Genomic DNA, 27,748 nt, shown 5'->3' on the forward strand with positions numbered 1-27,748 from the left:
CACAGGGATGGGTGCCACCGCATCCTACAAGTGATTTATGAGAGCCAGCCCAGAAGATCACTGCCTCTCTTCCTTCTTCATGGAGATTACTGTTTGCAAAGTGCTATGGAAGATTTCTTATCCCAGCATCAGCTGCAGGAGCCTGAACACCTCAGCACTGTCCCTTTCTCCCCCCCATTGCATTCTCTCCATCACCCCCTCAGCCCCAACTAAGCAGGGTGACACCATGATGCAGCCAATGGCTCCAACCAACTGAAATATCGCCGTGTTCCAGCTTCACCACACTGCTAAACAGCACGTTAATGAGGATTTTACACTACACTATCCTAATTGCTCTGTACATAAAGCATAAGACGTGCTCTCTGCACACCGCTGTTAAATTAGAAGCCACCACACATGTAACAGAAGGTGTGATACACACCACTGATACATCAAAAATCACGTTACAAACACTAACAGGATTTTCAGCTTGTTTTCTCCAAACCCAGCTGTTTATTTCTACGTCCCTGTATCACTACTACTAAAGGCCCTGCACGCCTTTACTCCTAACACAATCATATGTAACCTCAAGGGTCCTCATTTCTATCCCTGAGTGCCAAACGTTTTCTGCAGGCTGAAGCCAGTGATGCAGGTGACGTGAAGGTTCCATCTCACCTAGAGGAACCCAGCCAGCAGGCTGCCAGCACCAAAGCACGAGCTCTAAAGCTTCATACACAACAACTCACAGCAGGGCCACACGTGTCCTTGTTGGGGACTGAGCAAGTTTCACAGAACCACGTCTCAAAAGGGGCTCGAGCACTTTGTGGTTTCCTCCATGCTGTGCTGTGAAGCAGTCTTACGAAAGAAAGGATTCAAAGTTATTGATTTTGAGCTGTGTTGGGAAGGGAAAGGAGATGCTTGGGTTCCAAAACTGAGCAGAGCATGCTTGGATGCTGGCACCTCCTGTGTATATTTTGGAATAAATGTATATTAAATTCTCTCTTAGTTGGAAGATTGACTCAACTGAAACAACAAAAAAAGGCAGCAATGTACTTTTGTTTTCTGAAATACAGATGAAGCAGTGGAACCTGCCAACAGAAACAGCCTGTAAAGAAAACAAGCCAACAACGCCCTGCGTCTCTATGTGCACTGCTCAATCCCTTCAACAAGGTTCTCAACAGACAGGGTGCCAGCCGTCATCCCAGGACAGGATACAACACCTCAGAGTGTATGAAAATTAAGAATGAAAAGATATTACTCTTCCATTATACACAATAAAAACTCAGCAGGGAAAGAGCTCCCTTGAATTCAATCATTAATGCTCTTCTCCATTATAAAAATACTCATACCTGTCTTTATGTTTCAGCTCCAGTTCTCTTCAGCCCTTCAGCACAAAGTTCCCATTTGTGTGCTAATGAACTCCACCTCTGCCCGCTCCTAATACCAATCTCACTGCAGTAGGACTGTTTAAACTTTTAATATTCTAATGCTAATTCACCCAGCTGCCTTCACTTTGTTTCCCCCAAGGTGCTGCAAAGTTTGGACTTTTGCACAAAGAAGGGAAGGCAAAGCGTGCCAGCTCTGCTCAGCAATGGTTTTATCGTGCAAACCCATGAAACATTCAGCACTGGAAGCTCACAGTAATACCCCAACAACATAAATGAAACATGCTTACAGAGATGTGCTTTAGTCTTTCTTCACCCACAGGCACCAACTCAGCTGGCAGAGCACAAGGCAGATTTTCTTACATTCCATTTGGGCTGAGTCAGTGCCTGACGCTTTTAATTCTCATGTCACATTTTTTAATAAAGTAATATTGATGTCTTTTTCTGGGGATGGCTCATATTATATTGCACCACACATAATATTAGTGATAAATGATAGTTCTTGCTGGGACAGTCGTACCAAGGAGCAGCTACAGAGCAGCTGAAGCCGTCTGCAGTGTAGGGCTCAGGCATCAGGGCTACTGCTCAGAGTTTGGACTTCTGGAACTGTTAAATATTTCAGTCTGTATCAAATATGTTGGGTAAGATTCCTGTGTTTGTCTTTTCTGCGAGTACGACTCAACAACATGTTCTGTTTGACTGAATGCACACATCTCAGCCTAAGCTCACCTGCTCAGCAGTGACACCGTGCACCCACTGAGCCTGCTTCAGAGGAACCAGCTGGGCAGGTGCTCAGACAGCTATTTTTAAAGCAATACTTATTGCTATGAATATCTGGTACAACTCTAAAGCTTGCTTTCTTCTGCCACTGTGTTCCCCTACTCCAACCACAGCTTAGAGCACACACTTTGCTGCTTTGGCCCTATATTTCTCCCTGTTAAACTATCTGCAGTCCACAAATGGGTCTGGGAGATGTTAACACAGATGCAAACAAAAAATCTGGTTAGGGCAACAGGGTGATCTGAATTAAACTCATCCTTCAAATGCCAAATGGCTCCAAATACCCTTTCAAACAATCACTTTCCTCCTCCTGAGATGCTGAGAGCTCCGTGTACCTAAATAGAGACTCATTTCTCTGCGAAATCAGGGTGCAGACTGCACTTGCCCTGCACGGCTGCCACAAAGACTGCTGCTCCTCTCCACCTGTAATTGGGTTGCTGTATTATGACTTCCTTTTCAGCTGGAATTCCACACGTATTTTATTTGCAGTACATTACGACTTTCTTTCAACTACAATTTCACGCCTGCTTTATATACTATTGCAATATTTCCATTATGGGCAAATCATAGTTCTTCCACGGTGTCATTAAGGTACTTCATTTTTAATCTATGTCCCAGGTTAGGAAATATCTCTAAACACATTATTGGGTCTTTTCGAAGGCCGTGAATATAACTTGCTGCCAACAGCAGCAATGTATAAACTGTAATCCATCAAAACAGAGATCAAGATGCTGACAGAGCACCAGGCCCCTGTTCGTACCGCACAATAGACAAAACAACTCTCAAAGCTGAACAGCTCAGCCAGTTAATCAATATATATTAATATTAATACGTGCATTATAACAGTGCCTACAGCAGCCAGGGACCTGCAGCACAAGGCACCGCACAGATACCAACAGCATGTGCTTGGGAGGGCTTACACCTAATGCAGGTAAAACACAGCATGCCAGTGAAAGGAAGAAGGCCTCCAAGGAGCCGCAGGGGCTTTCTGCTCCCCTCTCCCTGACTGTGAGAGTTTCCCAGAGAGAAGGAGCTGCAGGGCAGCATGGAGCACCCCAGGTACACCCACTGCTGCTGCTGAGATCAGGGTTACCACATGCAGTCCAGAAGGGTCTGTGTGTGCCTTACTACTTCAGCAAAATGCTGCTGTCAACTTACGCCTTTCCTGCAAAAGATGGTGCAAAATGTAATACTAAGGCAAAAGCACTTGGCCTCTCCAGTCAGCCTTCTGCTGGGATACAAATCATGTCTGCATGTAGATCCCGTTTTACTTTGCTTCCCAGCTCTGAATCTGAAGAATGGCTCACATCAGTAACAGCAGACATACGTGCCAGTCCTCTCTGGACACTGTGAATGGACAGCAAAGTCCAGGGGATAAAGCAAGAGAGAATATATACATGTCTGTACTGGAGAAGTTAAACATCACGCCACGCTGAGGCCACAAGCAACAAAGCCAAACCTGAGCCAGGAACTTGGTGCACTTGGTGCATGCAGGATCATCATTCCATGGGAACAGATGAAGGTACAAAGCATAAACACAAGCAACGCCCAGAAAGCACAGAAGAGAGGAAGAAGAGGACGAGGAGTGGGGAAGCCCCGAAGTTTAAGGTCAGATCCTTGAAGAACACTAAAGGCTGTGTTGCCATTCAGCAAGACTTGGACAGGCTGGAGAGCTGGGCAGAAAAAAACCGGATGAGGTTTAACAAAAGCAAGTGTAGAGTCTTGCATCTGGGGAGGAATAATTCCATGCACCAGTACAGGTTGGGGGGTGAGCTGCTGGAGGGGAGCTCTGCGGAAAGGGACCTGGGTGTCCTGGTGGATGACAGGTTGGCCATGAGCCAGCAGTGTGCCCTTGTAGCCAAAAAGGCCAATGGCTTACTGGGGTGCATTAAAAAGAGCGTGGCCAGCAGGTCGAGGGAGGTGATCCTCCCCCTCTGCTCTGCCCTGGTGAGGCCTCATCTGGAGCACTGCGTCCAGTTCTGGGCTCCCCAGTACAAAAAAGACAAGGATCTCTTCGAAAGAGTCCAGCGGAGGGCCACGAAGATGGTGAGGGGCCTGGAGCATCTCTGCTATGAGGAAAGGCTGAGTGAACTGGGTCTGTTCAGCCTTGAGAAGAGAAGACTGAGAGGGGACCTGATCCAGGTCTATAAATATCTAAGGTGTGGGGAGCAGAATGGCGAGGCCAGACTGTTTTCAGTGGTGAATGGAGACAGGACAAGGGGAAACGGCTGGAAACTGCAGCATAGGAAGTTCCGCACAAACATGCGCAAGAACTTCTGTACAGTGAGGTGACGGAGCACTGGAACAGGCTGCCCAGGGAGGTGGTGGAGTCTCCTTCTCTGGAGATGTTCAAGACCTGCCTGGATGCCGACCTGTGCGACCTGCTGTAGGGAACCTGCTTTGGCAGGGGGTTGGACTCGATGATCTCTGGAGGTCCCTTCCAACCCCTACAATTCTGTGATTCTGTGAACACCGACAGACACACTGCCTCCAGTCACATTCACCACCAGCAGAAGCCACTGCATCATCCATGCAGCCTCCACCGCTTATCAGCACAGATTATCAAATCACTCCAAAGTTTCAGTTCTTTTCAGCACTCCTTTAGCAGCTCTCCCTGCTTTCAGCCAGCTGATCTAAATAAAAATGGGTTTGAAGGATCTGGAATCCAGTAGGAAAGCGCTGAATGAAAAGTGATAGGTAAGCGCAGGTGATTATTTTTAGAAAGTATTTAAGCAAGGCCTAAATTAGTTTCTAAATCTGTCATTACTGAAAGTTCATAATAAAGAACTGAGCCACCTCTGACAAAAGTGGAATTTTCCCCTTTGGTAGATTTGATTCAAACTGCACCTTTTTTAGGACACTGAAGAAAAACGTGTGCAGGGATCCTCTCCACTCACTTACTTTCAACTTTGCCAGTGTTGGGGATTCAGAGGGAGAAAAGCCTTTTCCTAAAGAATTCCTTCTTTTGGTAAACCCTAAAAATCAGCAACAATGCAACTACCCTGTGGAATGGTCTGAAGGACTTCATAATGGTATTTTTAGTGCCATTTTGCAGAAGAACACAAGAGAAAAAAGCCTTTCTAGAATCCACCATTGGACCAAGCAGGTCTGTGACAGACAGAACAGGATCCTGGACTTCTGAGGTTCACTCCTGTGGTTCAGCACACAATGATAAGACCATCCCCATATGTACAACAACTGAAGTAATTTTCCTCCAGAGCTGTTAATTCAGAGCACTTGAGAACGTTGCCACATGCAAACACACAATGCACTCAGCAAGGCTGCCAACCTGCTAAAGGTTCCATCCAGAGTCCATCCTCCAAGCTTTCCAATCCTGAAAGCAGCTTAATTCAGCCAGCAAATGCCAACTCCTTGCCTGCACCTCACGAAGCTGCTGGGGCTCTATGACCCTATCTCCCTTTTTTAGAGGAAACATTCAATGCGATCTGAACTTACTGATGCTGATCAGGTTTGCACTGATCATTATCACCTCATACCACCACTACACTTATTTTCCTCTATGTTTTAATGAAGAAAACTTACCAAAGGAATCTGAAAATACAGGCAAATTAAGCCCACTCAGTCACCTTTACCTGCCGTGCTATCAGCCTTCAGCAAGTCACAAAGTCAAAGTCAAGTCATCTTTTTCTCCTAAAGGAATTGCATTAGCTTGACTATACTGGCTTGTACTTAGCCAAATTTTACACTGTTCTAGAATCAAAGCAAGCATTTTTATTGTTATTGTTAACATTATTTGTATTGCTGTCGTTCATGGAATGCTTGTTTGATAGTCAAAACCACATTTAAGAGGCTTTATGTAACTGTGCCACCTCCATTTCTGTTAATCATCTTAAAAGCAACAGTGACAATAGATGAACTCTGCAGCAAAAGAGTCTACAATGCAAGTTACGATTTTCTCCCTTAGGCCCCCAATGCCCCCCACCCTTCGCAATCAGAGGGGATCAGCTTTGCTCCGTGCAAATAAAGGTGATGTCCCATTCCCTTTCTATTTGGCATGAACGATTACACAGCTGAATAGAACCTTCTGTATTACAGAATTGCATCACGTGCACGTATGCAAAGAGAAGAAATAAATCTGTAGATGGGTATTTACACTGCCACATGCTCTTTCATTTTTGATCCGCAGACTTAATCAGTAAAGCACCGCGCAGATTTGAGTAGTAACCATCTTTCATGACTGCAGCTCCCCAGGCAAAGCTCCCAAAGGCAGCAGCAGCCTTTGCAGCACAGGGAACTCTGTGACTTACCACATTGCATGCATGTACGTCGGGGGCAGGCGGGGGCTGCTGACTGGGGTACAGTTGTAGGATCTCATAATTCTTTCTGCCAAGAGAAAGTTACGAAATAAACTGGCCACCAGCAAGTCTTGCCTGAAGAGCTTCTGGAAAAGATCTGTCAAGAGATAGCACAGATGAGCACCTTTGTAACTCCAGTACCCCAGGTATTACGTAAAAATCACTTAAGTGATAAAAATATGTAAATATTTTATTCAAACAACAACAAAAGAATCTATAACAGTCTTTTAGTGGCAGGATATCCCAACTCTTAAAGGACATCTGCCCTGAGTTCCCTTAAAACATCACTATTACTCTGCATTTCACATGAAAATAAGTAATTACTGTCTACCTCAGGCTGGATTTACCCTTTCTGGACAAAATTTCACTTCTAGTGATTTGGAAATTGTAAGGGAGAAAAGGACCTGTGTGTACCATTTAATAAAGAACTGCAGTACTAACTGGCAGCTTGATGTGCTCACAAAAAGCCAACATGAACAGTAAAAGATAACAAATGATAACTATCTCCAAGAAGGGCAAAGAACTATTTATGCAGCAATGAGCATTAGCATACAAATGTATACAAATTTGGCCGCTCACGCTCTAGAGAATGAACTCAGAGCAGAACAGAGGTTGAAAAATGGGGTGAAGTAACTCGGCAAAAGATACACGGTGTTATCAGCAAAGAGAGAGAAAGTTGTTTTTTCCATGATGCTAACAAAGGCTGCAAGAAAACAGATTGCTTTTTGCAGATACAGTAAGAAAATTACTCAAGCTAAAGCAACCACATTAGCACTGGAAAAAGCCTTCCTAGTTTCTAATTATCATGTTGCTGAAATTGTTGCTGAGAAGAACGAATATAAAAAATTTAAGTAGCCTCAAGATCATGCCTGAGCTGTTCTTCCAATATTAAGCTTTAATTTTCTCCTTATTTCAGCGTCTCGTTTCTCTCACTCTTCATCCTGCTTTGAATAAGCAACACTCCCTCCTGATGAAAACTTGCTTTGCCTGCCCAAGTCGTACCTCTAGGCAACACGTTCCACGCAATGGTGTCTGTGATGGCTGTGAAGATCCAGTTCAGCTCTCCCAGGGGAGTTCTCCTGTCATTCAGCCTTCCAGGAATCCTGTGGGGGAAGAAGGGAAGGGGGAACAAGGACGTTCCCTATTAGTTGGGCTTTTATTGTTTAAACACGTTGCACACAGTCACCCTATAACTGTATCACTTGTGTCACGGTGGTACCTATATGCACAAAAAGCATAACATAAGAAAATAGTAATAATTTCTTCCTATTCTGCTTTATTATTCTTTCTCTACTGAAGAGAACAAATTCTTTTCCCCCCAGAGTGCCAGGAGACTGCCAGCACAGCATGAAGGGAAGCACAAAGCACTGCCTCTGCTGCTGCACTCAGGCTCACACCGGAGCTCACGGCCATCCTCCATCTGCTCAGTGTGCACACCTACCCAGGCTGCAACAGGGAGTGCTGTGTCAACCCTAAAAATATCAACATCTTGTCAGCAATACATAATCTGGAGTCTATTTGTGGTACAAAAAATGCTGAGGAATCCAATCGCTAATTTTATCAAATATTTTGATGTAGGTAAAAAAAAAAGTGGTGGTGATCAATAGCTGGGATGGCAGCTTTCCAAACAGCAAGAGACTCTTGGCACTACAAACACACAGGACATGCACTGAAAGTGAGCAAGATTGTCTTTAAGATTCTATCTTAGGTAGGAAAAAATAAATCCTCCAAAAAGCTGAAGTACTCACAGATCTATTCCCTTTCTCAGACAAAGCACAAGCAGAGGACCAACTAGTGATTCTACAGGAATAAAACAGCAGCACGTTACTAAATACCTGCTTCCAAGCACACCTCCTCGGAGCCAGAGGCCCATTACAGCACACAAGCAGCAATGGACTGAGCTGGCACTCGGTCTGTCACAGCGAAGGCCTTTACTGTGACTACAGCAGCTACGTCCCCTCTCTTCAGAAGCAAACCAAACCGATTCCTCCAAGCATTCATGATGCCATGGAGTGAGAAATTTAAGGTTACTCCTACAGCAGAGAAAGACTTGAGCATTGTGGATGAACACCTGTCAGAGGGAAGAATCCTCATGCTAACGAATACATTGTGCTAGTGGATGAAGAAAGAAGAGCATTTAATCATTAAGAAGGGGAAGCAACTGAATGCTTTTAAAGGTTTCAGGCACACATGCTTCAGAGGAACACGAGCTATTTAGCTCTGCTGAGGAGCAGCCAGGTGGAAAGCTGTAGCCAGAGATAGGCAGAAGGGCAGAGCAGATAACATCCCATCCCCCTGGGCTGCCCATTTGTTACTCCAGGCATCAATGCACCAGGGACAGCCTGACAGGGATTCAGCACAGCAGAACAGCACCAAACTGCAGCCTGCCAGCACAATGCAAACCTAAGAGATTCAGTCTGTGATCCATGGAGGGACAGACTGTAATCTGAAAGTGTTTCCATGAGCTACATCGAGCTGCTTGCTTTTTGGTTGTAACTGAAAAAACACTACAGCACTGCCCAGCTGCGTTTCATGTTGGAAGGAGGGAAAGCAGCTGTCCTGTTCGCCACCTGGGAGGACCTCGCTTTTGTGAACTGAAAAAGGTGCTCAAATTCATTTCACCCAGCTGAGCTTGTGCTGTATTTGCTCAGCCACAACAACAGTCCAAAGGAGCTGCAGGACCTGCAAGTGATGTCTGCTGTGAGTCAAGAGAGCAGCCCGAGGTCTGCTGGGCACCACGTCAACATCCACTCAGGACTCAGGGAAAGCAAAGAAGCTGTGAATTGTTCTTCAACGTCTCTCAGCTTCCCGTTCTCAGTTTTCTCAGATATCCTTTCTAATGCTTTGTTGCTTTGCATTGGGAAAAACAAATTCATATAGTGAAAGTATCAAGACAATCTATATGAAGAGCAAAGCTTTGTCTATGCTGAGTTGTTCTGATACATATGGCAGTAGCATTCCCTATGCAGGTTCAGATGAAGCACATTCCCTTGCATACATTTCTGAAATAGATAGAAATTAACATCTTATAAAAAATTCCTGTCTGTCTTGATATCAGAGGAAAAATATACAGCTCTGAAACAGTGTTTATTAACTGATCCCCCAGAGCAAGCAGAGGGAACACAAGGCCACACAACCGCTCTTAGGAGGATTTCACATCAATATTTGCATTGCAGAACACCCTCTGCAGCAAAATACCAGCATTTCATAAGTTGTAATGCTATTAATTAGAAACCAAAGCATTCCTTGTTGAGGTTTTCCTTGCAAGCCAAATGCTGAGCTTAAACCTTCTAAAGGCCGCTTTCAAGTCAGCTTTCAGTGCAAAGAGAAATTGCGTTTCATGGTGGAGTTCGAATCTTTACAGCAGATGGAGAGCTCTGCATACAGTTCATACTAGATTCTGTTTATTAAATGCAAATTGTGTGTTGATAATTATCTTACTGATGGCACGAAGCAGGAATGACAGGCTGAAACCAAAAGTTGATGCCAGCAGCACAACCTCAGAAACTCTCTTCATTTGAATAATCTGCTTTATCAGGGAGCAAGGCATGCTTATTGTTTGCACTGAAAGGCTAAAAATGGCTTCTTGTTAGTTTAATACAGGTTCTAGTTTGGCTGTTAAAATACACTTGGTATTTTTGCACCAAGCAACCGCGCTTTCTAAGAGGAGCTGCCAGATTCATAGAAACAGAGCTGCCTGTAGGGACTGCAGTCACGAAGCAGACATTAACAGGACGTCATTCGCACATCTGCCGTGTCATCAGGTGAGTTCATTTCCTCTCTGCCCCCATACGCACTCAGGAAGGTACAAGCTCCAGCACTGCAAAGATTAATGGTGCTCAGCGCTTTGCAAACCTATGCATTAGGTGTTAATGGTGAGGGTAGAGAGTGTGGAATAGCACCAGAATGAAAGGCAATACGTTTCAATAACTGCGCCAAACCGTAGCAGGGCTTTCCGATTTTGAAGCAGAGCTAGAAAGAGCCATTAGGATGAAATTGGCAGCACTGCTGTTCTCTGTGCCGCACACAGGAATCAATTAAAGTTGGAACAGTCAGTACGATAAATTGGCAGATGAAAATCAACACGTGTTCTCTGCTCCTAGATCGGACTGCTCAAACTCCCATCCCAGAAACCAGAGGACGGCTTGTACCGCTCAAATGAAGAGCTGAGTGATTGATGGGGGTTTAACACAGTGCTGCTCAGTGTCAGTAGGCCCTGATCACCACAGATTTATTTGAAATAGTCAATCGTGGGGTTTCCGTTCTGTATTTTTTAACTCACCATCTACACCTCTCTCAGAGGAGTAGAGGTCACTTAACTATTGCAATCTTTTCAGAGTTTCACTATAAAAATTTTCAGATGAAGCATGTCTGAGACTCAGCACACTTCCACAAGATGCTCTTCCAAACCTGTCCTGTGATTCTAAACTGAAGTTTCTAATACCTTGTATTTGGACAGGCACCTACGTAGCCAGCAGGCTGCAACGCCCCAGAAGTATTCTCCCCCACAAGGAACACTGCTATCATCTTGGCATCACTTCTCCTGATGTCTTTCTCATTACGCTTTGACGATCACCAGAGAGCCTTTGACAGTAAGCACAAAGCAGGCTTCATTTGTAAAAACTATTTTGGAGGGAGGGGAAGAAAAGGAAAAAACGGCAGGCTGCCTGAGCTGCTGGCTTCAATTTAACATCTCTGGACTCTCGACTGCTTCTTCCATCAACTTCCTGACAGACGCCTTTACAAAGACCTAAATCACTGCAGTCTATTGTGAGAAGGGAAGACTACAAAATGTCAGGGTCACTAAGGAGCTCGTGCTAGGTGTTAACATCAATGTCCTTGTCAGAAATTTAGCAAAATCCTATGAATCACTTTAATTACAGGGGAAGCATTTACTTCAAAGGATGCCAGATTTTCCCTTTGGATGGGCTCCACCATTACCTCTATTTTTGTACTGTAATACATACAATGTGAGATACGCAATATGATGCTGAAGACTTCAAAAAACAAAACGCATTGGCGTTGATTTATAGCTGCAAACATTCACCATAATTTTAGCATAGGGAAAAATAAGTAAGTATATTTCACATTTTATAGCCTCAGGGAAAAAAAAAAAAAGAGGAGAGTATATCACAGAAAATGGTAAAACAATTCTGCACACAGCATATGTGCTGCAGCAATCTCCTGAACTGGCAAGAACTGCTTAGAAGTGATCAGCACAGCTAATGGGCTCAAAGACAACGCGCTCTCATCACAAATCACACCAATGGCACAGGGCCGCCGTGATGCAGCTCCTGAAACCTTGGCAAACTCCTTGAGAAAGACAAAACGTTTGAAGTTCTCCAATGATTTTTGTTGGAGACTTCTGTCAGGCTTTGCACACCAGTTTTCAATCCCGTCGTCGTTCTGCACAAAGATACGAAAGAAGTGTTGCCATGAAAACCATCCTGTTGAGTGTAATCTTCACTTTGTATATACAATAGACTTTGCCTACGCTACAGGCTGTTTCTCTGTAACAAGAGTGATCACATTAAATAGTCAGTTTCAGTAAAACCAGATTTGCCATGGAACAGAAGTGTTTCAGGGCCTTCCAAAGAAGCATTCTCCCTGCACTCGAGTACCAAGGAGTACCCATTGCAGACAGGTAGCATGGCACAGCATCCTCACAGCACTGATTAAACAGCACTAAGACAAGACATCCTGAAATATATGCTCTAATGCTTTCTATTGAATTTTGCAGAAGAAAATGAAAGGGAATGAAAGCTGCCTAAGTCAGACCTAAAGGCAAACTAAGATTTCCCAGTATAAATCTAATTAAAATAATTTAAAAAAACCAAGTTGCAGAATGGCAGAAATTGGACTAGTTGAACTGTAACTTCACATTGCACATGATTTCAGCTGAGATCACCTGGAAAAAGAATTAGGAATTAACCAGCTGCACTCCACAGCCCATCCCCCAATTTACCATTCTGACACAGCTGATTAATTAAGTTCTGAGGGCACACACAGGAGATATTTGTTACACGACAGCAAAATTTCTACATGTTCTCCAATTGCATTACCTTTGCTGCGTGATATCTTGGGATTTTATTTTTCCTACTTTGTCTTTAAACAGGCTCCTACTGAACGCCATCAATAATCAATCGGCACTCCAACATTAATAATTTCTGGGCCCTGACAGTCTATAATGCTTAAAATGGAAACAAAATTAATTTTAGTCCCAAATTTGTTATTTCTAGTGATTGTTATAAATAGATTTTGTGCTGGTGAGTGACAGCCCCAAGATGGGCGCTCTGCCATCGGGAGCAGCAGCAGCGCGCTGCAGCAAGACACATCTCTCCCACGGCCTCCTGCCTACGTGACATCCAGAACAGGCCCTCTGTAACAAAGCATGACAACAGGGGACAAGATTTCTCACCCTTTGCCAGACACCAAATGGACCTGGGGAAAAATCTCCTGGGAAAGCAATATGCTGTTGTCACTCTTTTGAGAACGCGATTTCAAGAGGGAGAGCCTGTGCAGCAATGCAGGGGAACTCACACAGCCCCAGCTCTTGGTACCCAGCTCACAGCCCATACTCCAAGCTATACTGCCCCTCAGGGAATTACTACAAATGTCTAAAGGCAGAACAAAGCCTCGGTTCCCTGCACTCAGGAGCCCCACAGCCAGCTGTGAGATGACAGGACAACTTGTCATCGAGCAGAAGGGACCAACGAAGCCAGCAGGGATGCCTGACATCAGTGCTGCCACGAGGGACAGCCAGAGCTGCCCCAACTCTTAGCACTCCACTGACCTAAACTTCTCCTTTTTTCCTTTACAATTCATTGCCTGGCTCCAGCAAACATCTTTATTTCTAAATGAGGGTTGTTTTTTTTTTTTACCTTTATCTCAGCAGATCTGTAATAGAAACGCACATCAGAATGCACCATGCATTTATTCATCAGGACGCCGGTTCAGCCTAAATAATTATTAGTTTGGGCCCTTCAAAGAAGGTGCAGACTAATTTAGTCCCAAAGTCTGCAGCCTAATTAGAATATAAACTCTCTCCACAGTTCTAAAGACAACTAAATTACAAATTACAATACACACAAAGGCAAATGGAGAAGTATTCTAGTGCTATCTTGGGACTGCAATAAAAAACATGTGTTTTCTATAACTGATGATACGTAGCATATTATTATGTGAGGGTTTAAATACCTGGTATCTACAGGAACCTATTTCTAGTGCAGCCTCCATGAAGAGGATCTTCAAAACAATCCTGGATTTGGTGACCTTGAGGGCCTTTTCCCACCTTGCTCATTCTATGATTCTCTGACCCTACAGAATCCACATTCGCTGTGCTATTTATCAACAAGGATATTGATGATTTTTTTCAGTAAACCACTATTTGATGAGTTTTTAACCCTCAGTAACATGAAGGTTCCTTCCATGAAGGAAGCCAACTCCTGAGCTACCTGGCTCAGACTGTCACTGACATTGCCATATGCTCTCTGCTTTGACACACTCTTGTAGCAGTCTGTTAATCACAGCTAACGTAACACAGTCAGTATTTTGGACCACATTTATTCTGTGACCCAAAGAGACCCCAGCCTGCACCAATGGTGAGCCCACTGGTTCAGAAAGAAGTCATCCCTATTTCTTCAAATGAGCTCCCTAAATGATCCCTAAAACCATCTCCCACTGTGGGCCATACTGGTTTAGGTTTGGAAGCAATTTATGTCTAGATCCTATTTTAGCAGTCCGTGGTTATATGGCTTGAATAACCAGACATGCATTAGGGCAGGAAGCAACTAAACTTTGGAAATAAATACAGCTTAAACCATCTGCTTGTCAGCCTCACAGGTCTCGTGTTTGCTTTAGAAAGCTGAGAAATGATTTTAATTTTGGTTAAGACTAGTGCCACTGAAATACAGTTTTGCAGAATCAATGCTTTGTTTCTCCAACCGAGATGAGAGGATAATCAAATTTTCACATGTAAAATTGCCATGATTAAATACCCAGATTCTCCTGATAAGCCTGTCTATGCTTAAAATGCACCCTGTGGAAGAACTAATGGCACTGAGAAGCATCTTTAACCTCATCAGAATGAGAAACGTGCAAGTTACTCAACAGGGAACGATTCACTAAAGCAAAACCTGAACAAGAAATGCAACCTTACCTTACCTCACTGCCTCTGCTATCACCCACAGTTTGCTATGGGCAGCACGAGCAACAAGCCACTGCTGTACTTTGTGACACCATTCAGAAGATTATCAGAAAAACAAGAAAGTCTGAAATATCTCTCCCTTTTAAAAGCTTATTACCCTGCTCCTGCTTCCTCAGCCCCTTCAGGATGCCTCTCAGTTCCACAGCTTTTGCCTCAGACCAAGGATGGTAATCGGGCTGTGGGCACCCACACGTCAGAACAGCAGACATGCAGGCTCTAATTCATCTTGACAATGATATTTCTAGCATCCAAACTCCTCAGAAATTGAACAGTGTTTAATTAATTACTCCCGGTTTGTGTGCGTGTAGCAATGTTCCCAGAATAGGATATTCAAAAATAATCCACAGGGAGGACAGAGTGCCTGCATCCACTGCCCTGACTTTAAGAACACGCTTCCCATTTAAAAAAAAAAATGTGAAAAGCCAGCAGGGACCCTGGTGGGCAATTATTATTTCAAAGGCCAGCTTGTTGGTATAAACTGAAGGAGATTTACGAACAGCTTTCTTCCCTCAGCTGCTTCAGAATCAGTAATTACGCTCAAATATTGTTTGAGTAGAAGGATTATAGCTCATTTCAGTGTTAAGTCAGAAACATAACACTGCTGGAGAAAGGATAACAGGACAGCATAGCAGGGAAATGAAAGGCAATGTTTTTGGTGAGCACTTTTCTGCTCATGGTGGTTTTGGTGATGCTGGGTGGGCACGTCTGCCCCATAAATGCCCATGACCAGAGCTGGCTGCAATGGGACACGGACAGCAAACCCATCAGGGAGGGACCCTGTGCAAGGCTTGCAAAGAAATTTCCCCTTGGATAAACAAGAGAAATGCTGAAAATAGCCAGGAAATAGAGCAACAGGGGAAAAAAAAAAATATATATATATATATATATATATATATGTGAAATCTGGCTTACTTCTCTATCAAATCCAGCGTGACTCCCGGCACCAGTCTGACACTCTTCTGCATACAAAACCTGTGGGGGAGAAAACAGAAACAAAACACACTCATTGCATATTTAACAGCAAGGTCTGTGTAAAAAAAAAACATGGAAGAAGGTTTTTGTTACAGTGTTTCTGCTTTTAAAATAGAGTTTGGGTGGAAAACTTTCCCCAGCACAACCAGAGTCACACAGGGCCCTTCACTTCTGTCACACTCCTGAGCATGTGGCCATTTCCAGTGCTGAGTGTCAGAGCCAGGCTCTGTCACAGTGACAGCACTCCAGTGCATGGGGGGAGCGGGGTCCCTGGGCAGGGAAGGAAAGGGGGAATGGTGCCCAGCATCCCTAAGGAGCCGACGCTGCAGGCAGGGCAGGTGATGGAGGCCGGGAGCAACGCGTCATGTTCAAAACCCACAGTTATTTAATTAAAGAAATGCTGACTCCACTTCCCCAGCACTGCAAGTACTGCTGCTCCAGGACTGCATCAGCACAGCACTGTGCTGGGTGCAGGTGGGAGGCAGCACGGCCAACAGCCCCGCTGCTGGGATGCGCTTTGTGGTTCAGAGAGCAGAGCTGGGAAACCACAGCTCCAGGAGGAATAACAGAGCTGTCAGTTGGAGAAATGACTTCCTCTCATGTCACCACGATGCCAGCCTGCTTCTCAGCATTCAGAAATCCGCTCTCTGCTGTGGAAGAGCTCACCGTGCAGCACAAGAGGTTGGTACTCAGCCCCTACACCGGAGCTGAGGCCCCTCAGCAGACAGGTTTCCCCAGCCTCTCCTTTCCATGACACCAGCATCTGCAAGGCTTTCTCTTAGCATAGCAGAGATCAAGATGTGCCGAGGTCATTTTGAAAACTTTCAGTCACTCAGGATGTCCCTGTGGTCCCCTTGCCTGCAGGACATCCATTATTGCCAAGACCACGGATGGGCTCTGAAAACCTAAGTGCTCTCCAGGCTGCTTTCCTGAGGTGTGTGCCATCCATCACAAAAAAGAAAAAAAAAAGGCATGAAACTATCTATGAAACTATCTTCTGCTACAGCAGAACCCCAGTACAATCCCTTAAACACAGACACCTCGCAGAGCTGCATTACAGAGCCACTGAGGGAAACACCACTCTCAGACAAACACTGCGAGCAGATCTCAGCACGGCAGAACTGGGTTATTGGAATCAGCCTGGAATTTCCCTGCAGACTGTGGATGCCAAAACACTTCCTCGCTGTGCTGCTCAATGTCTCTGCATTACGACATATCTGAAAGGATTAAAGCAAAGCCTGCACAACTTTGGGCTGTTACACATTTGTTTTCCACAAAGAAAAGGGTTCCACCTATCACCATGTCACACAGCATTTTGTATTTACTTTGGAAGCCTCTCATGTGAGTTATGATATGACCTCAGCACTCAGCAATATTTTACAAGCTCACAGATTAATAGGACAGAGCTGCAAGCAGCAAGGCATGCTGCAGAAGAAGGATGAGCTGCCAGCCCCAAAGTGCAGCCTGGTTCCTTGGGCAGGCAGCAAGGGACCCCGAGCTGATGAGCAGGGTCTCACCCAGTGCTGGTTTGCCACAGGGCAAACAAATATACGAGCCTCCTTGTTGCAAAGATTTCTTCTGAGCACGAGGCTTTTGGTTACAGCTGTTCAGACTAAACAGCAGAAAGCTTCCCCGTGCATACAGATATTCAGGACATGTGTACATGAGAAATGCCACTGTGCCAACATTTCCTCCAATACCTGCAGCAGTGAGATATGCACACCTTTGAGGGTCAGCTATAAACATGCTCACACAATGAATGCGTTGCACAGCTGTCACTTTGCACTCTCCTTAGGGAGTTGCACTGTGGGCAAAGATGTAAATCAACTTACATCTAGGCTATTTTGGTCAAGCCTTGGCTCCTCAACGTTGAGGAAATACAACCAGACTGCACTTGACTTAGAGAAGAAAAACACCCTGCCCTCATCACAGACCTGTTTATATCCGCCTGAATGGGAGCTTAATGCTTTTGTCTGTGCTTGATCTATTGGTGCATTGTTTTAAAAATCCCCACCTCTGAAAATTTCGAAAGAGATGAGTTCATTAAGACCCCTTGTAACTGCTAACAGACTATTTGCATTTCCTCTCTAACAAGCAGTGATTGCCAAGAAAATGTACTTGTAAACAGAATGTTCCTTCATCCTGTATCTGCAACCTCCCTCTCATCACTCCAAGGCTCCAAACGTGATGTCTCAAGTGGATGCTTGGTGTCATCAGGCAGGAGATGTCAGAGCTGCAGTAAAAGTACCAATACACACCAGGCAATAGAGAAGAAAAGCAGTAACATGCATAACAATGCTCAGATTTTTCTCAGATAACCCAGGAATGTTTTGAAACTCAGTTTAGTTAGAGAAGTCTAAGTGTAGGACAGGGGATTGGCTCAGTTTAAACCCCCAAACCTTCAAGCACAAACATAAAATGCATACATTGGAAATAAACACTTTAAATGTGCAACTGACCCAACACAAAATCAGCTGTCAGGAGTCAAGCATTTACTCCCAGGCACTGACAATCTTGCTGCACGTGGGTCCCAATGCACACAGCTGCGCATTTAAAATTCCTGAGTCTGAGCCGCTTTTAAACTTCATTTATTTTTGGCTTGAGGGGTTTCCTGTACTTTTCAGGAGCACCATAACCTCACATAAGGAGGTTCTTCAGGCAGTCTGGACAATTGCAGCCTTCTCCTCCAAATGTAAAATTGTGAAATTACTCTTGCAGCTTGTTTATGCCTTCAGGGACTGACAATAACATCAGCATACGATGCACCACCAAACACAACTTCCGACATAACTGCTGCTTTATTGCAGACGGTGCAAGAGACACACAGATCTGAACACAAAGTGCACCAACTGTATTCTGATTTCTGCCTCTCTGTGCAATAGCTGGTTCTCCTTCTTGCTTAGGTCAGTCAAAATTGACAATCCACATGTCCTACCTTTAAGCTTGCCTTACACGTAGCTGCAACATGCATTTGGAATGTCAGCTCACAACAGTGACTGCACATGAAGACAGTCAGTATGAAGCTACTCAGAGTTCAGACAGCAGAGCTCTGAAATTGTCAGTCAGTTGGATTAAGAGTTTTGTGTACCAAATTCAGGTGCACCATTCATCCATCTGTGTTTCTATCACCAGCATCTTTTTTTTTCCCGGCCTGAGGTGGATGCAATTCCATTTGTGAAGTGATTTTGTCAATCAATTTATCCCAAATACACACGCAAAATGGGATGTACAGGAATTTATTCATCCAGCTTTCATTTGCCTATAAACTCCGTATGTGAAACCTCATTAACTCGTCAGTCTGGACTTGCAAAAATCTTTTATTTCAAAAATAATTTTGCAGAGCTGAGGGCCAACTTTAACAAAAGGTCCAACTGAATTAGAAGAGTATTTTTGGTTAAGTGCCTGACATACAGCTTGCACTGAACAACTGCATGAGGAAGGCAGCCTGGCTCCACATCTATTCTGTTTAACTGCAGTAAATAACAACAGTCTGCAAGCAAGTTCTCATTTGCAGAACTTGCATGGATAGAAATACAACACTAATAATGCCAATCAATAGGGAATATAAAAGGAGTGTAATCTGCAGATTATAGAGGAGATTTTCTTTTTTAATATGTGCAATAAAAAGCAACACACATAACGCTTGGATTCGATGCAGTAGGAAAAGCCTCACTAACCAGGAATTAGCACAGCACCCACCTGCATCAGCACCAACAGTAGCTGAGGTTCATGGCTCTAAATCCTTTACCTGGAGAGTATTCTGACAACCCTTCCTGCCAAACACAAGCGAGACAACTCCAGGCATCTCACACTGCACCAGGAGCAGCTCTGCTCAAGAACCTGCCTGTCTCCCCTCAGCCATGTTCCCATGGAGATGCAGCACAAGCCTCCTGAACAGATCAGAATATCTGGAAAAGCCTTTCTCAATAATACAAGTTGTGCATTAAACACTGTTGTGTGAAGGGTTGTATGTTCAGAGGGGGCTTCCTTCCAACCAAAACAACTCTACCTGAGCCTCCACGTCTTCACCTTCACGATCACAGCTCTGTATTACACAAAAACACCTTCACTTTACTCGAGAAGCTTCAGTTTGGGGCAAACCGGTTCATCTTCAACAGAGATCAAAGCTCATGCCATGGATTCCCACAAAGTCTTTCCAAAATAGTGAAAACAACACAAATTAAGCAGGATCGCTGCATCTTTGTGGTATTGATTTAACTCAGATTCACAGTAATGAGTTACTGAGAATAATTGCAAGCCTCAGTTCAGACAACCTGACAAGCAATTGTTTAACTCCTCACTGCACATAAACATGGAGTCTTGATGAAAATATTCTCCCTGGAACTTGAGCTCAGACCTTCATTTGCTGAATCCTTTGTGGCTTTTTGTTTTACTTACTGGTCTTGCACTCTTTTTGAAAAGTAATTTAAAAAAAAAAAGCCACATTTGTTTGCATTCGCCAAGTGGCACTCGTTGTCACCTGTGGCTAGCCTTGAACTAAGCAGGTAGAACATTGAGTTCAATTTCTAAGTCTCCCTCTGTAGACAAACCCAGCTGAAAGCTTCAGCTCACATCACGCTGCTTGGCTAGCAGTGACTCAATGGCAGCCATATGACAAAAGTAGCTCCCTGGAACCACAGTAACACACTATTTCTCAAAGTTCCCCTCGAGGAATTTTGCCACATAGCGATTTCCTCAGCTTTTAGAGAAAGCAGGCAGCTTGAGAGCTTCCATGCTGTAGGCAGAGTTCAGGAGCAGCCTACCAGGACCGTATCAGCACCCAGGATGAGACAAGGCCCCAGTGAAGGCAGACAGCTCGCCTTGAAGCACTGCCAAGCAGCAGCTGCACTGGAAGCCAGCGTGCTCCTTCCCCCACCTGCCTGGAAGGGAAGCATCCTGTTCTCTCAGGATTAAATGAGATTAAATGCCTCTGGCTAAGCAGCAGGCTCAACCCTGTCACCCGTCTGCAAGTGCTCACTTGGGAGTTCTAATGAGTGCCTAATATCGCAACCAAACTTATCTTAGATCAACAATATCATTTTTAATTTTTCACAATAGAAAAAGTAATACAAAAGGATATTAAAGAAATGAGAGGAGTGCACAGCTGCCTCTCTCATTCAGAAGTTTGCCATTCCTTGGCAGAAACCCTAGCCCAATCTCCCACAACTTCAGACTCCAGGTCCCTGACACATGGGTTGGAAAACTATTTTCTCATTAACCTTCCCAAAAATTCCCTCCTAGATAATCCTCGTGTCACTGCAGCTCTTCGCCCTGCTAAACTATCAAAGACTTTTGACTGTGCTTACAAGCAGAAGTTAGGTGTTCAAAGGCACTATTGATCTAAACCAGAACCTGGCCACATTAAGTCACTTTGTTTGCTGCTTTTAGAACTCAGAGAGAATCTGACTTGTGAAGTTATTATGAGCATCTCCAGAAGTCATAACTCTTGTAGATGCAGTGACTCAATTGCTTGTGGTTGTCTGCCACATCTGTATGTTTCTGCCTCTTTTAACCTAGTCTGGCTAATGACCTGGAGTTTTTCATTCTGGACTACAAAGTACCTTAAGAGGATGAACTGAAACGTGCTGATAGGAACGAATCAACAGAGCTCTGTACCTGCAGGGACACACCGGATTCCTGATACCACGTCCTCAGCTGGCACCAAACTGCTGCTGCTCCTCTCCTCTGCTGGGTAAGAACACTGTCCTTTCAAAGCTCCTCCTGTATCTAGCAGGTTTTTGTATCCTTATGTAACATCTTTCTTTGGTTTATCGCTCGGTCTCTTTCACTACAACATTATTTAATGCTACTGCATTGTTTACAGCAACTGCAATATTTGGAATATCATTTGTACAAAGGACAATTTGCAAGGAGTTGTTATTGCACTATGTACTATTTCCGCTCTCTGAAGAAGCAGGTATTTAATTCCCAGAACAGTAAATCCTTTAATCTGAGCAAACCTAGATATTGAGCTGGAATCTAAAATGTAATAAGTAGAAGATAACAGTTTTTTCACCTTTCTAGTTCTGATTAATAACAGTCCATCCCAGACACATAGTTCAAATCTTGTAATTCAATATTGCAGAGAAACATTAGGTTAAATGAAGCACTTGGATTAGGAAAACCTATCATTTCGACAGACAACGACACGAATTAGGCACTTGCCATCAACAGTGGAGATGATCCTTACCATCTCAGAGCAATTTTGATTGGCGTAGTAAGGCATGATGTGAAAAGGTCGGCCGGCAGATCGGGGATCATAGGGAGCAATTCGTTAGCTTCACATGCTGCCAACTGAATGCAGTTCTTCATCGATGGAGGCAAAGGCATTTGAGCAAGAGGATGGTTTGGGTTAATTGCAGCCACCTGGACAGAGCACAGAAATCACAGAATTGGTGAACTCCAACTCAGGGAAGTGAATTTCAGTCTCATTTTGAAAATAACCAATGAAGAGCTGCCAAAGTGCAACAGATCTTCAGATTCAGAGAAAGAAGAAACCTTCCCCGTGCCTTTCTGAAACAGGTGAACAAAATAAACGCTTCAGCCACCCAAAATTTCCATTTGTGGTGCTCAAAGGTTCTTAAACAGCATTGCACCAAGAGACTGTAATGCATGCAGTGCCTCCACTGCCCGTTCATGCAGGACCTGGAAAGCAAAGACCCGGCACAGTGACCCATATGCTGCATTATCCAGGCTAACAGAATACTTTCCACTCAAAGACAAACACTTTGGCCAGCTCCTTTTATTCCCTTTTTTTTTTCCTGAGTAAGGTAATACAGTTGACTAGAAAAACTCATTATTTACCAACTTTATAAATGAGGAATTCCATCTGTCTCAAGAGGAAATTAATTTTGTGTCTCACAAGTGTTCATGGGAAATACTTGTATTACAAACCATGAGCCTGGCACAGTCATATTTTTCTAGCTGAGCAAAGCACCCTGATAAGCCACAGAGAAGCTTCAGGTGCTATTTCACCAATTCTGCAACCTATCAAGTTTTTTTGACTCTTTAAATATTCTTTTTCCATTCTAAGCCCAGAGGAGGCAGTGACACATTTCAGCTTTCACAAGTTGGCCAAATTAGCTGAGATCTGTCCCTGCTCCCCACTCTGCTTTCAGCAACGAGTGATGCCATACCTCGGGTGGAAATGAACCTACACTCCAGTCACCTAACAGTCCTTACTGCACTTCTCATAATTGTAACCTGTATGCTAATAACAAAAGAAGATAATGACAATACTGAAGACATCTTTTATTTTAGAAGAAAGGCGTGACAGACTGGGAAGTGCTAGCTCTTCACAGATGTATAAATACAAAGCAGTCAAACTGCTTCACATCTGCTATTAATTTCTTACAGGAAGACTTGCTCTCCGGGCATCCTTATAAATGAGCTCCACAGGTGGGGAGAACATTTAGATGAATTTTATGCTTTCTGAGCAGTGTGAAGCACTGCAGCCTTGCTGGTTGTTGTGCGCTGGTAGAGCCTCTCTGCTCTGATGGGGAAGGAGCTCCTGCTCAACTCCTGGCTTCTGTGCAGTAAGACCAACTAAAGAAGCTGTGACACATGCAAGATAAATATTTGCCCATTAGGAGATGAACAATTAACAAGCTAAAAATGAACACGGAGTACCAGCTCGTAATTACAGACCTTGTTAGATTTCTAGGGATAATGATGTAGCAAAACATTCTTTTACAAAGTAAGCATGAAAGACAAAGGAGAGGAAAGCTCAGTAATAACTTTTTCTTTACCTAGAACATCCACCAAAGTCAGACTGTGACTGGATTGCTCAGCTCCCTCAAGGATAAAACTCCTCATTAGGCAGAGACACAGAGGAAGTTCACGGCTAACAAAAGGTTAAAAGCAAAGCAGCAAGAACGCACTAATGCACAACTGTAAGAACAGTAAACAGACTGAGCGATGCTTCCCCATGTGAAATGTTATCACAATTATTAATAATACATATTTATCTACAATTGTCGTTCCGTCGTGTCTCAGCAGTTTCTGTAAACAAGCAATTAGATGAAGACCTTGCAGCAGCCCATAACCATCTCACAGCTTCTTCAGCAGAATCGCGCTCTCAGAACAGAGCGACGCACACTTTCCTGGATCAGCTTGCTATAAAACACCCTTACATCTGCACAGCACTTCTCATTTCACTTCTTGTTACTTCATTCAGGGCAACTGGCAACCCACAGCCTTTCAGACAAAATAACAGTGATAACGTTAACTTTTCAATTATTCAGAAACAGGCTGAAATCATTCCTGTAAGATGGTGGAAATTAATCTGTCCTGAAAACAAACTATATCTGCCCCAGCTGAGGAGCACTCGGGTTTGTTATTTGCAAGAGCACTGACAGAAAGACGAGCTAACAGATTTGCAAGCATTGCTACCTGGGACTAACAGAAAAGGGAAACGATGCACGTCTTTTAAACTGCTGTTACCAAAAGCATTTATGTGCATATGTAGCTACAGTGAGAAGCAAACACCTGATGAAAAAACAAGTTGGGCACGTCTAAGTGAAACCTGGGAGAAAGTGACCCAGCACAGAAGCTCGTTATCACAAGTGTTGGCCAGACTTGCTAGCTTGACAGAATTCCTGCTATGAGAATCCTCTTCCCCTGAGAAGATATTGTTCCTCTCTCCCAGCAGATGGTGGATTAGAAAATCTCTCCCCCCCCCCAGACATGATGCTAATGCCAGATAACATTCTGCCACACTGTTGTTAAGCTAGTTTTTTGAGAATTAATGCTGAAGATGGAAAAACAAAAGCTGTGAGTTCTTCAGCTCTGATGAGGACCACACGTGCTGCTGGAGGGGAGAAGCACAGGCACTGCCACTGCAACACTGAGCTCCCAGCCAGGTAGCAGCAAAACAAGCCAGCACACAGCTGTAAGCTGCGCTGTCTGAAACTCAAACAGTGCATCTGAAAACCAAACTGCAGCACCTCTTGCAGCCAAGCACACATCCAGAAGACATTTTTCAGCCTTCATTTCTGTACATCTCAAACGCGGCCTTAAGACTACAGATCTATTCTATGTGGAATAATCACGAGACAGAGGAAACACCATGTCACAATTACACAGAAAATTAATCAGAAATATCCAGCCTACTGTTTTATCATTGTTAGCACAGCACACTTAAAACGCCTGCTTAATTTTCTAGAATTGCACTGTATTTATATGCACTCACAGAATCATCAGAGCTAGCTAATGAGATGATTAAAAGCATCCATTGCCTTCACTTCCATTATACGTTATAAGCAAGCTCGAAAGCAGGCATATGCAAGGTGTTTTCTAACTAGGTTACTGCCAGCCCTGTAGGAATCATTCCCCTGCTGCTTCCTGACAGCAGCACGAGGTCAGTCCTGCCAGCCCCAGCACCTCCTCGCAGCCAGAATCCCTGCCACAGTGCTCAGCAGTGCCAAACAGGACATCAAGCAGGAAAGCAACAGCAGGAACTCCTGTTTCCAAAAGCTGGGGTCAGTTTCCAGCTCTTAAAAATATTTCTTGGGAAAAGAAAACAACAGCAATCTGTTACAAATATTAGAACAACCCTTCCCCCGCACTTTCCACCTCCCTTCCCCCCCCCCAAAGGCAGGATCAACTGCAGAAATGAACCGTTAATCTGATATATCACACTTGTTCCTGCACCACCACATCCAGGCCATGGTGCTAAGTGGCTGGGTGCTGTTTGCAGCTGGCTTTGGTGCCTTAGGGAGCCGCATCTTCTGCCCTTCCTCCTCACCTCCCTCAGAGAAGCAGGCTTGTGGAAGATAAAAAGTATTTCCAATTGTGATGCGCCTGCCAGGATGAGACATGACAGATCCCTGCCTCCGGTACACGAAGTCATCATCATCATCTTGCTGAAACCGATGCACTTCTTCCCATCCGCGCAGCCCTTCACTCACACAGATCAGCAATATCTTATTTATTAACAAAAGGCATTTCTTAAAATTTCCTATTCAAGGGCTGTTTTGGAGGCAGCTCTCTAAAGAAGACAGTGCAGTGCTGCGTGGCACGGTGTTATCCTTCCTCAGGTATCTGAGAGAAGCGTTAACTGCTTTCCTATCACTCACAAGTTACTCCTTTTGTGCCTCTGTCCTTTGAAGACAGAGTAAGATTTAGATTCCACATTAAGAAAGAAAGCCTTTATATTCTACAGACAGCAAGAACTAAATAGAATGGAATTGCAAGCTCTAAGTATGTTGTAATTAATTCTTATAGTCCTGGTAGAACTGTATGTGATCTGATGGCATCTGGCCAGCAAGCAGGGATCCCTATGGCTGGATCTGAGCCTGTGGTAAATGAAGACCACATCCTAGCCCTCACTGATCAATGCTGTAACACTGCAGATGAAAACATTCATCCTGCACAAAGTGAAGCCTCCAGATCTGCTTGGAAAATCACTGATATTTGGCTTGTCTGCCCATCCCTCAAATGCTTTTAAAGATTGCTTGACCATACTTAATACCACAGAAAACTTAGAAGAATAATGGGAAAAAATATGAATTCTGATTGTTCTAAGTATGACACACAGCACTTAATGAAAACCATGAGCTACAATGTGTGTTTAATCTGAAAATTCAATTTCTTAGTTGGTCGCTTGTGTCAAATGATTATCCATCTACTGCAGTTTCATGGCATGTAATCCCTTCCTCACCCTCTCTATGCTTCATAGTATTTTCTCTCCTTAATTAACTTCACCAACTAATTTCTAGATATCTAATGGAAGGCACATTAAGAAGAAACACATTACTATCAGTATCTAAAAAACTGCATATTAGCTGTGACTACAGAATAAGAACTTTATAACTGATAGTCGACTGCTGCAGTAGCTTACACTGGGAGAGGGCTGCACTGTGTGAAAGCCAGGAAACATTCAGGAATTAGCCAAGGCTTCATACACACAGCACACTCAAGCCATAAGAGAGTGCAACTCGACACAGCACTGCCAACAGTAAGAGGTTTGATTGGGCCAGTTTGCAAAACGCTGAGATATCAGAATCTCCGCAAGCAGTGTCTGCAGGCATGGCCTCCTGCAACCTCCAGCATCCATCTCACATCATGGATGTTCTCAGACACATAAAATTACATCTGGAGAAATAGTTGGTTTCCATTATCCCAGCCAGCAAGTTGTTCTAGAACCTCATCCTTTGGATTTTCTAAAATCTTGTAGACTAGACTGACTCATGGACAGCTATACACCTAATTGCTCTTGTATCAACATTATCCTATGAATACTTCTCCTCCCATAAGCTTATCCTTCAAGGAATTTATACACACAGCCACATCTTCCCTCAGCCTTCACTCTATCTGATTAAGCAAACAGCAAGCTCCTCTAATCTCCTTTCGGTAAGATGGGCTAACAATTATCTTGATCACCCCAGCAGCCCCTCTGAGCACCAGTTCCAGCTTCACTTTGCTTTTCATGAACTTGGACACCAGCAGAGTCATTGCAGAGCCCCACAACAGCTAAGGAGAAGAGCCTCATAGAGAAAGCAGGGACAAGGAGGGAGAGTGAGGGTGGGTCCATTTTAACCTGCTTAGGAATAGAGTGAGAAAGAAAAAATCTTAAGGGCTTATTTTACAAACAGAAAGACTGTCGAAGATACAGCAATGAACGTTGTAGGATGACAAAAAGAAAAGAAAAAAACTTGAAAAAGGAGAGCAGATGATGACCACCAGACATTTCTCCTCGACTTAAAGAGATTGTAGTTTTCAAAAAGGCATCTATTACCAACACCACTGATCCGTTCTGCAGTTTCATATTCTTCCCAAGCCACAGACTTCGGGAAGAATCTTTACAAAGTACAGCAAAGTCACTGATTGAAAAGGACAGGAAAACTGGAAAGATCTACATGTCTGAAGCTATTAGGCTGGTGTCTGTTACTAGGTGTATTTCTGCTTGCCAAGAAGTCATCACAAAAGCATCTTCAAAAACTGGCATTTGGAATGAAAGGAATTAGAGCCAGGGCTAGTGTTAACTCCTACTGACAGTTACACTTGCTGCGGTCAGTTGCCCATTAACTAAAATTCTTCCTTGAAGATTTTTTAAATTCCATCTCTTTGAACGACAGGAGTACAAAAAGTTAATCTTCAAAATGTGTTTT

At 43.9% G+C, this 27,748-nt stretch overlaps 1 protein-coding gene across 2 annotated transcripts in view; it reads right to left on the reverse strand.

The window, feature by feature from the left end:
* The window catches only part of RPTOR (regulatory associated protein of MTOR complex 1), a gene marked incomplete at both ends in the record, with an annotated part of 117,392 nt that overhangs the window by 58,264 nt on the left and 31,380 nt on the right, over positions 1–27,748 (reverse strand). For both annotated transcript variants that reach the window (XM_079544125.1, XM_079544124.1), the window contains 4 exons: positions 6,413–6,557; positions 7,463–7,563; positions 15,579–15,638; positions 21,829–22,004. In XM_079544125.1, coding sequence (XP_079400251.1) covers positions 6,413–6,557; positions 7,463–7,563; positions 15,579–15,638; positions 21,829–22,004 — 482 coding nt within the window. The remainder of the gene's footprint in view (positions 1–6,412; positions 6,558–7,462; positions 7,564–15,578; positions 15,639–21,828; positions 22,005–27,748) is intronic.

This window comes from Tetrao urogallus, assembly GCF_951394365.1.
Source record: "Tetrao urogallus genome assembly, chromosome: 18".
Lineage (NCBI taxonomy): Eukaryota > Metazoa > Chordata > Aves > Galliformes > Phasianidae > Tetrao > Tetrao urogallus.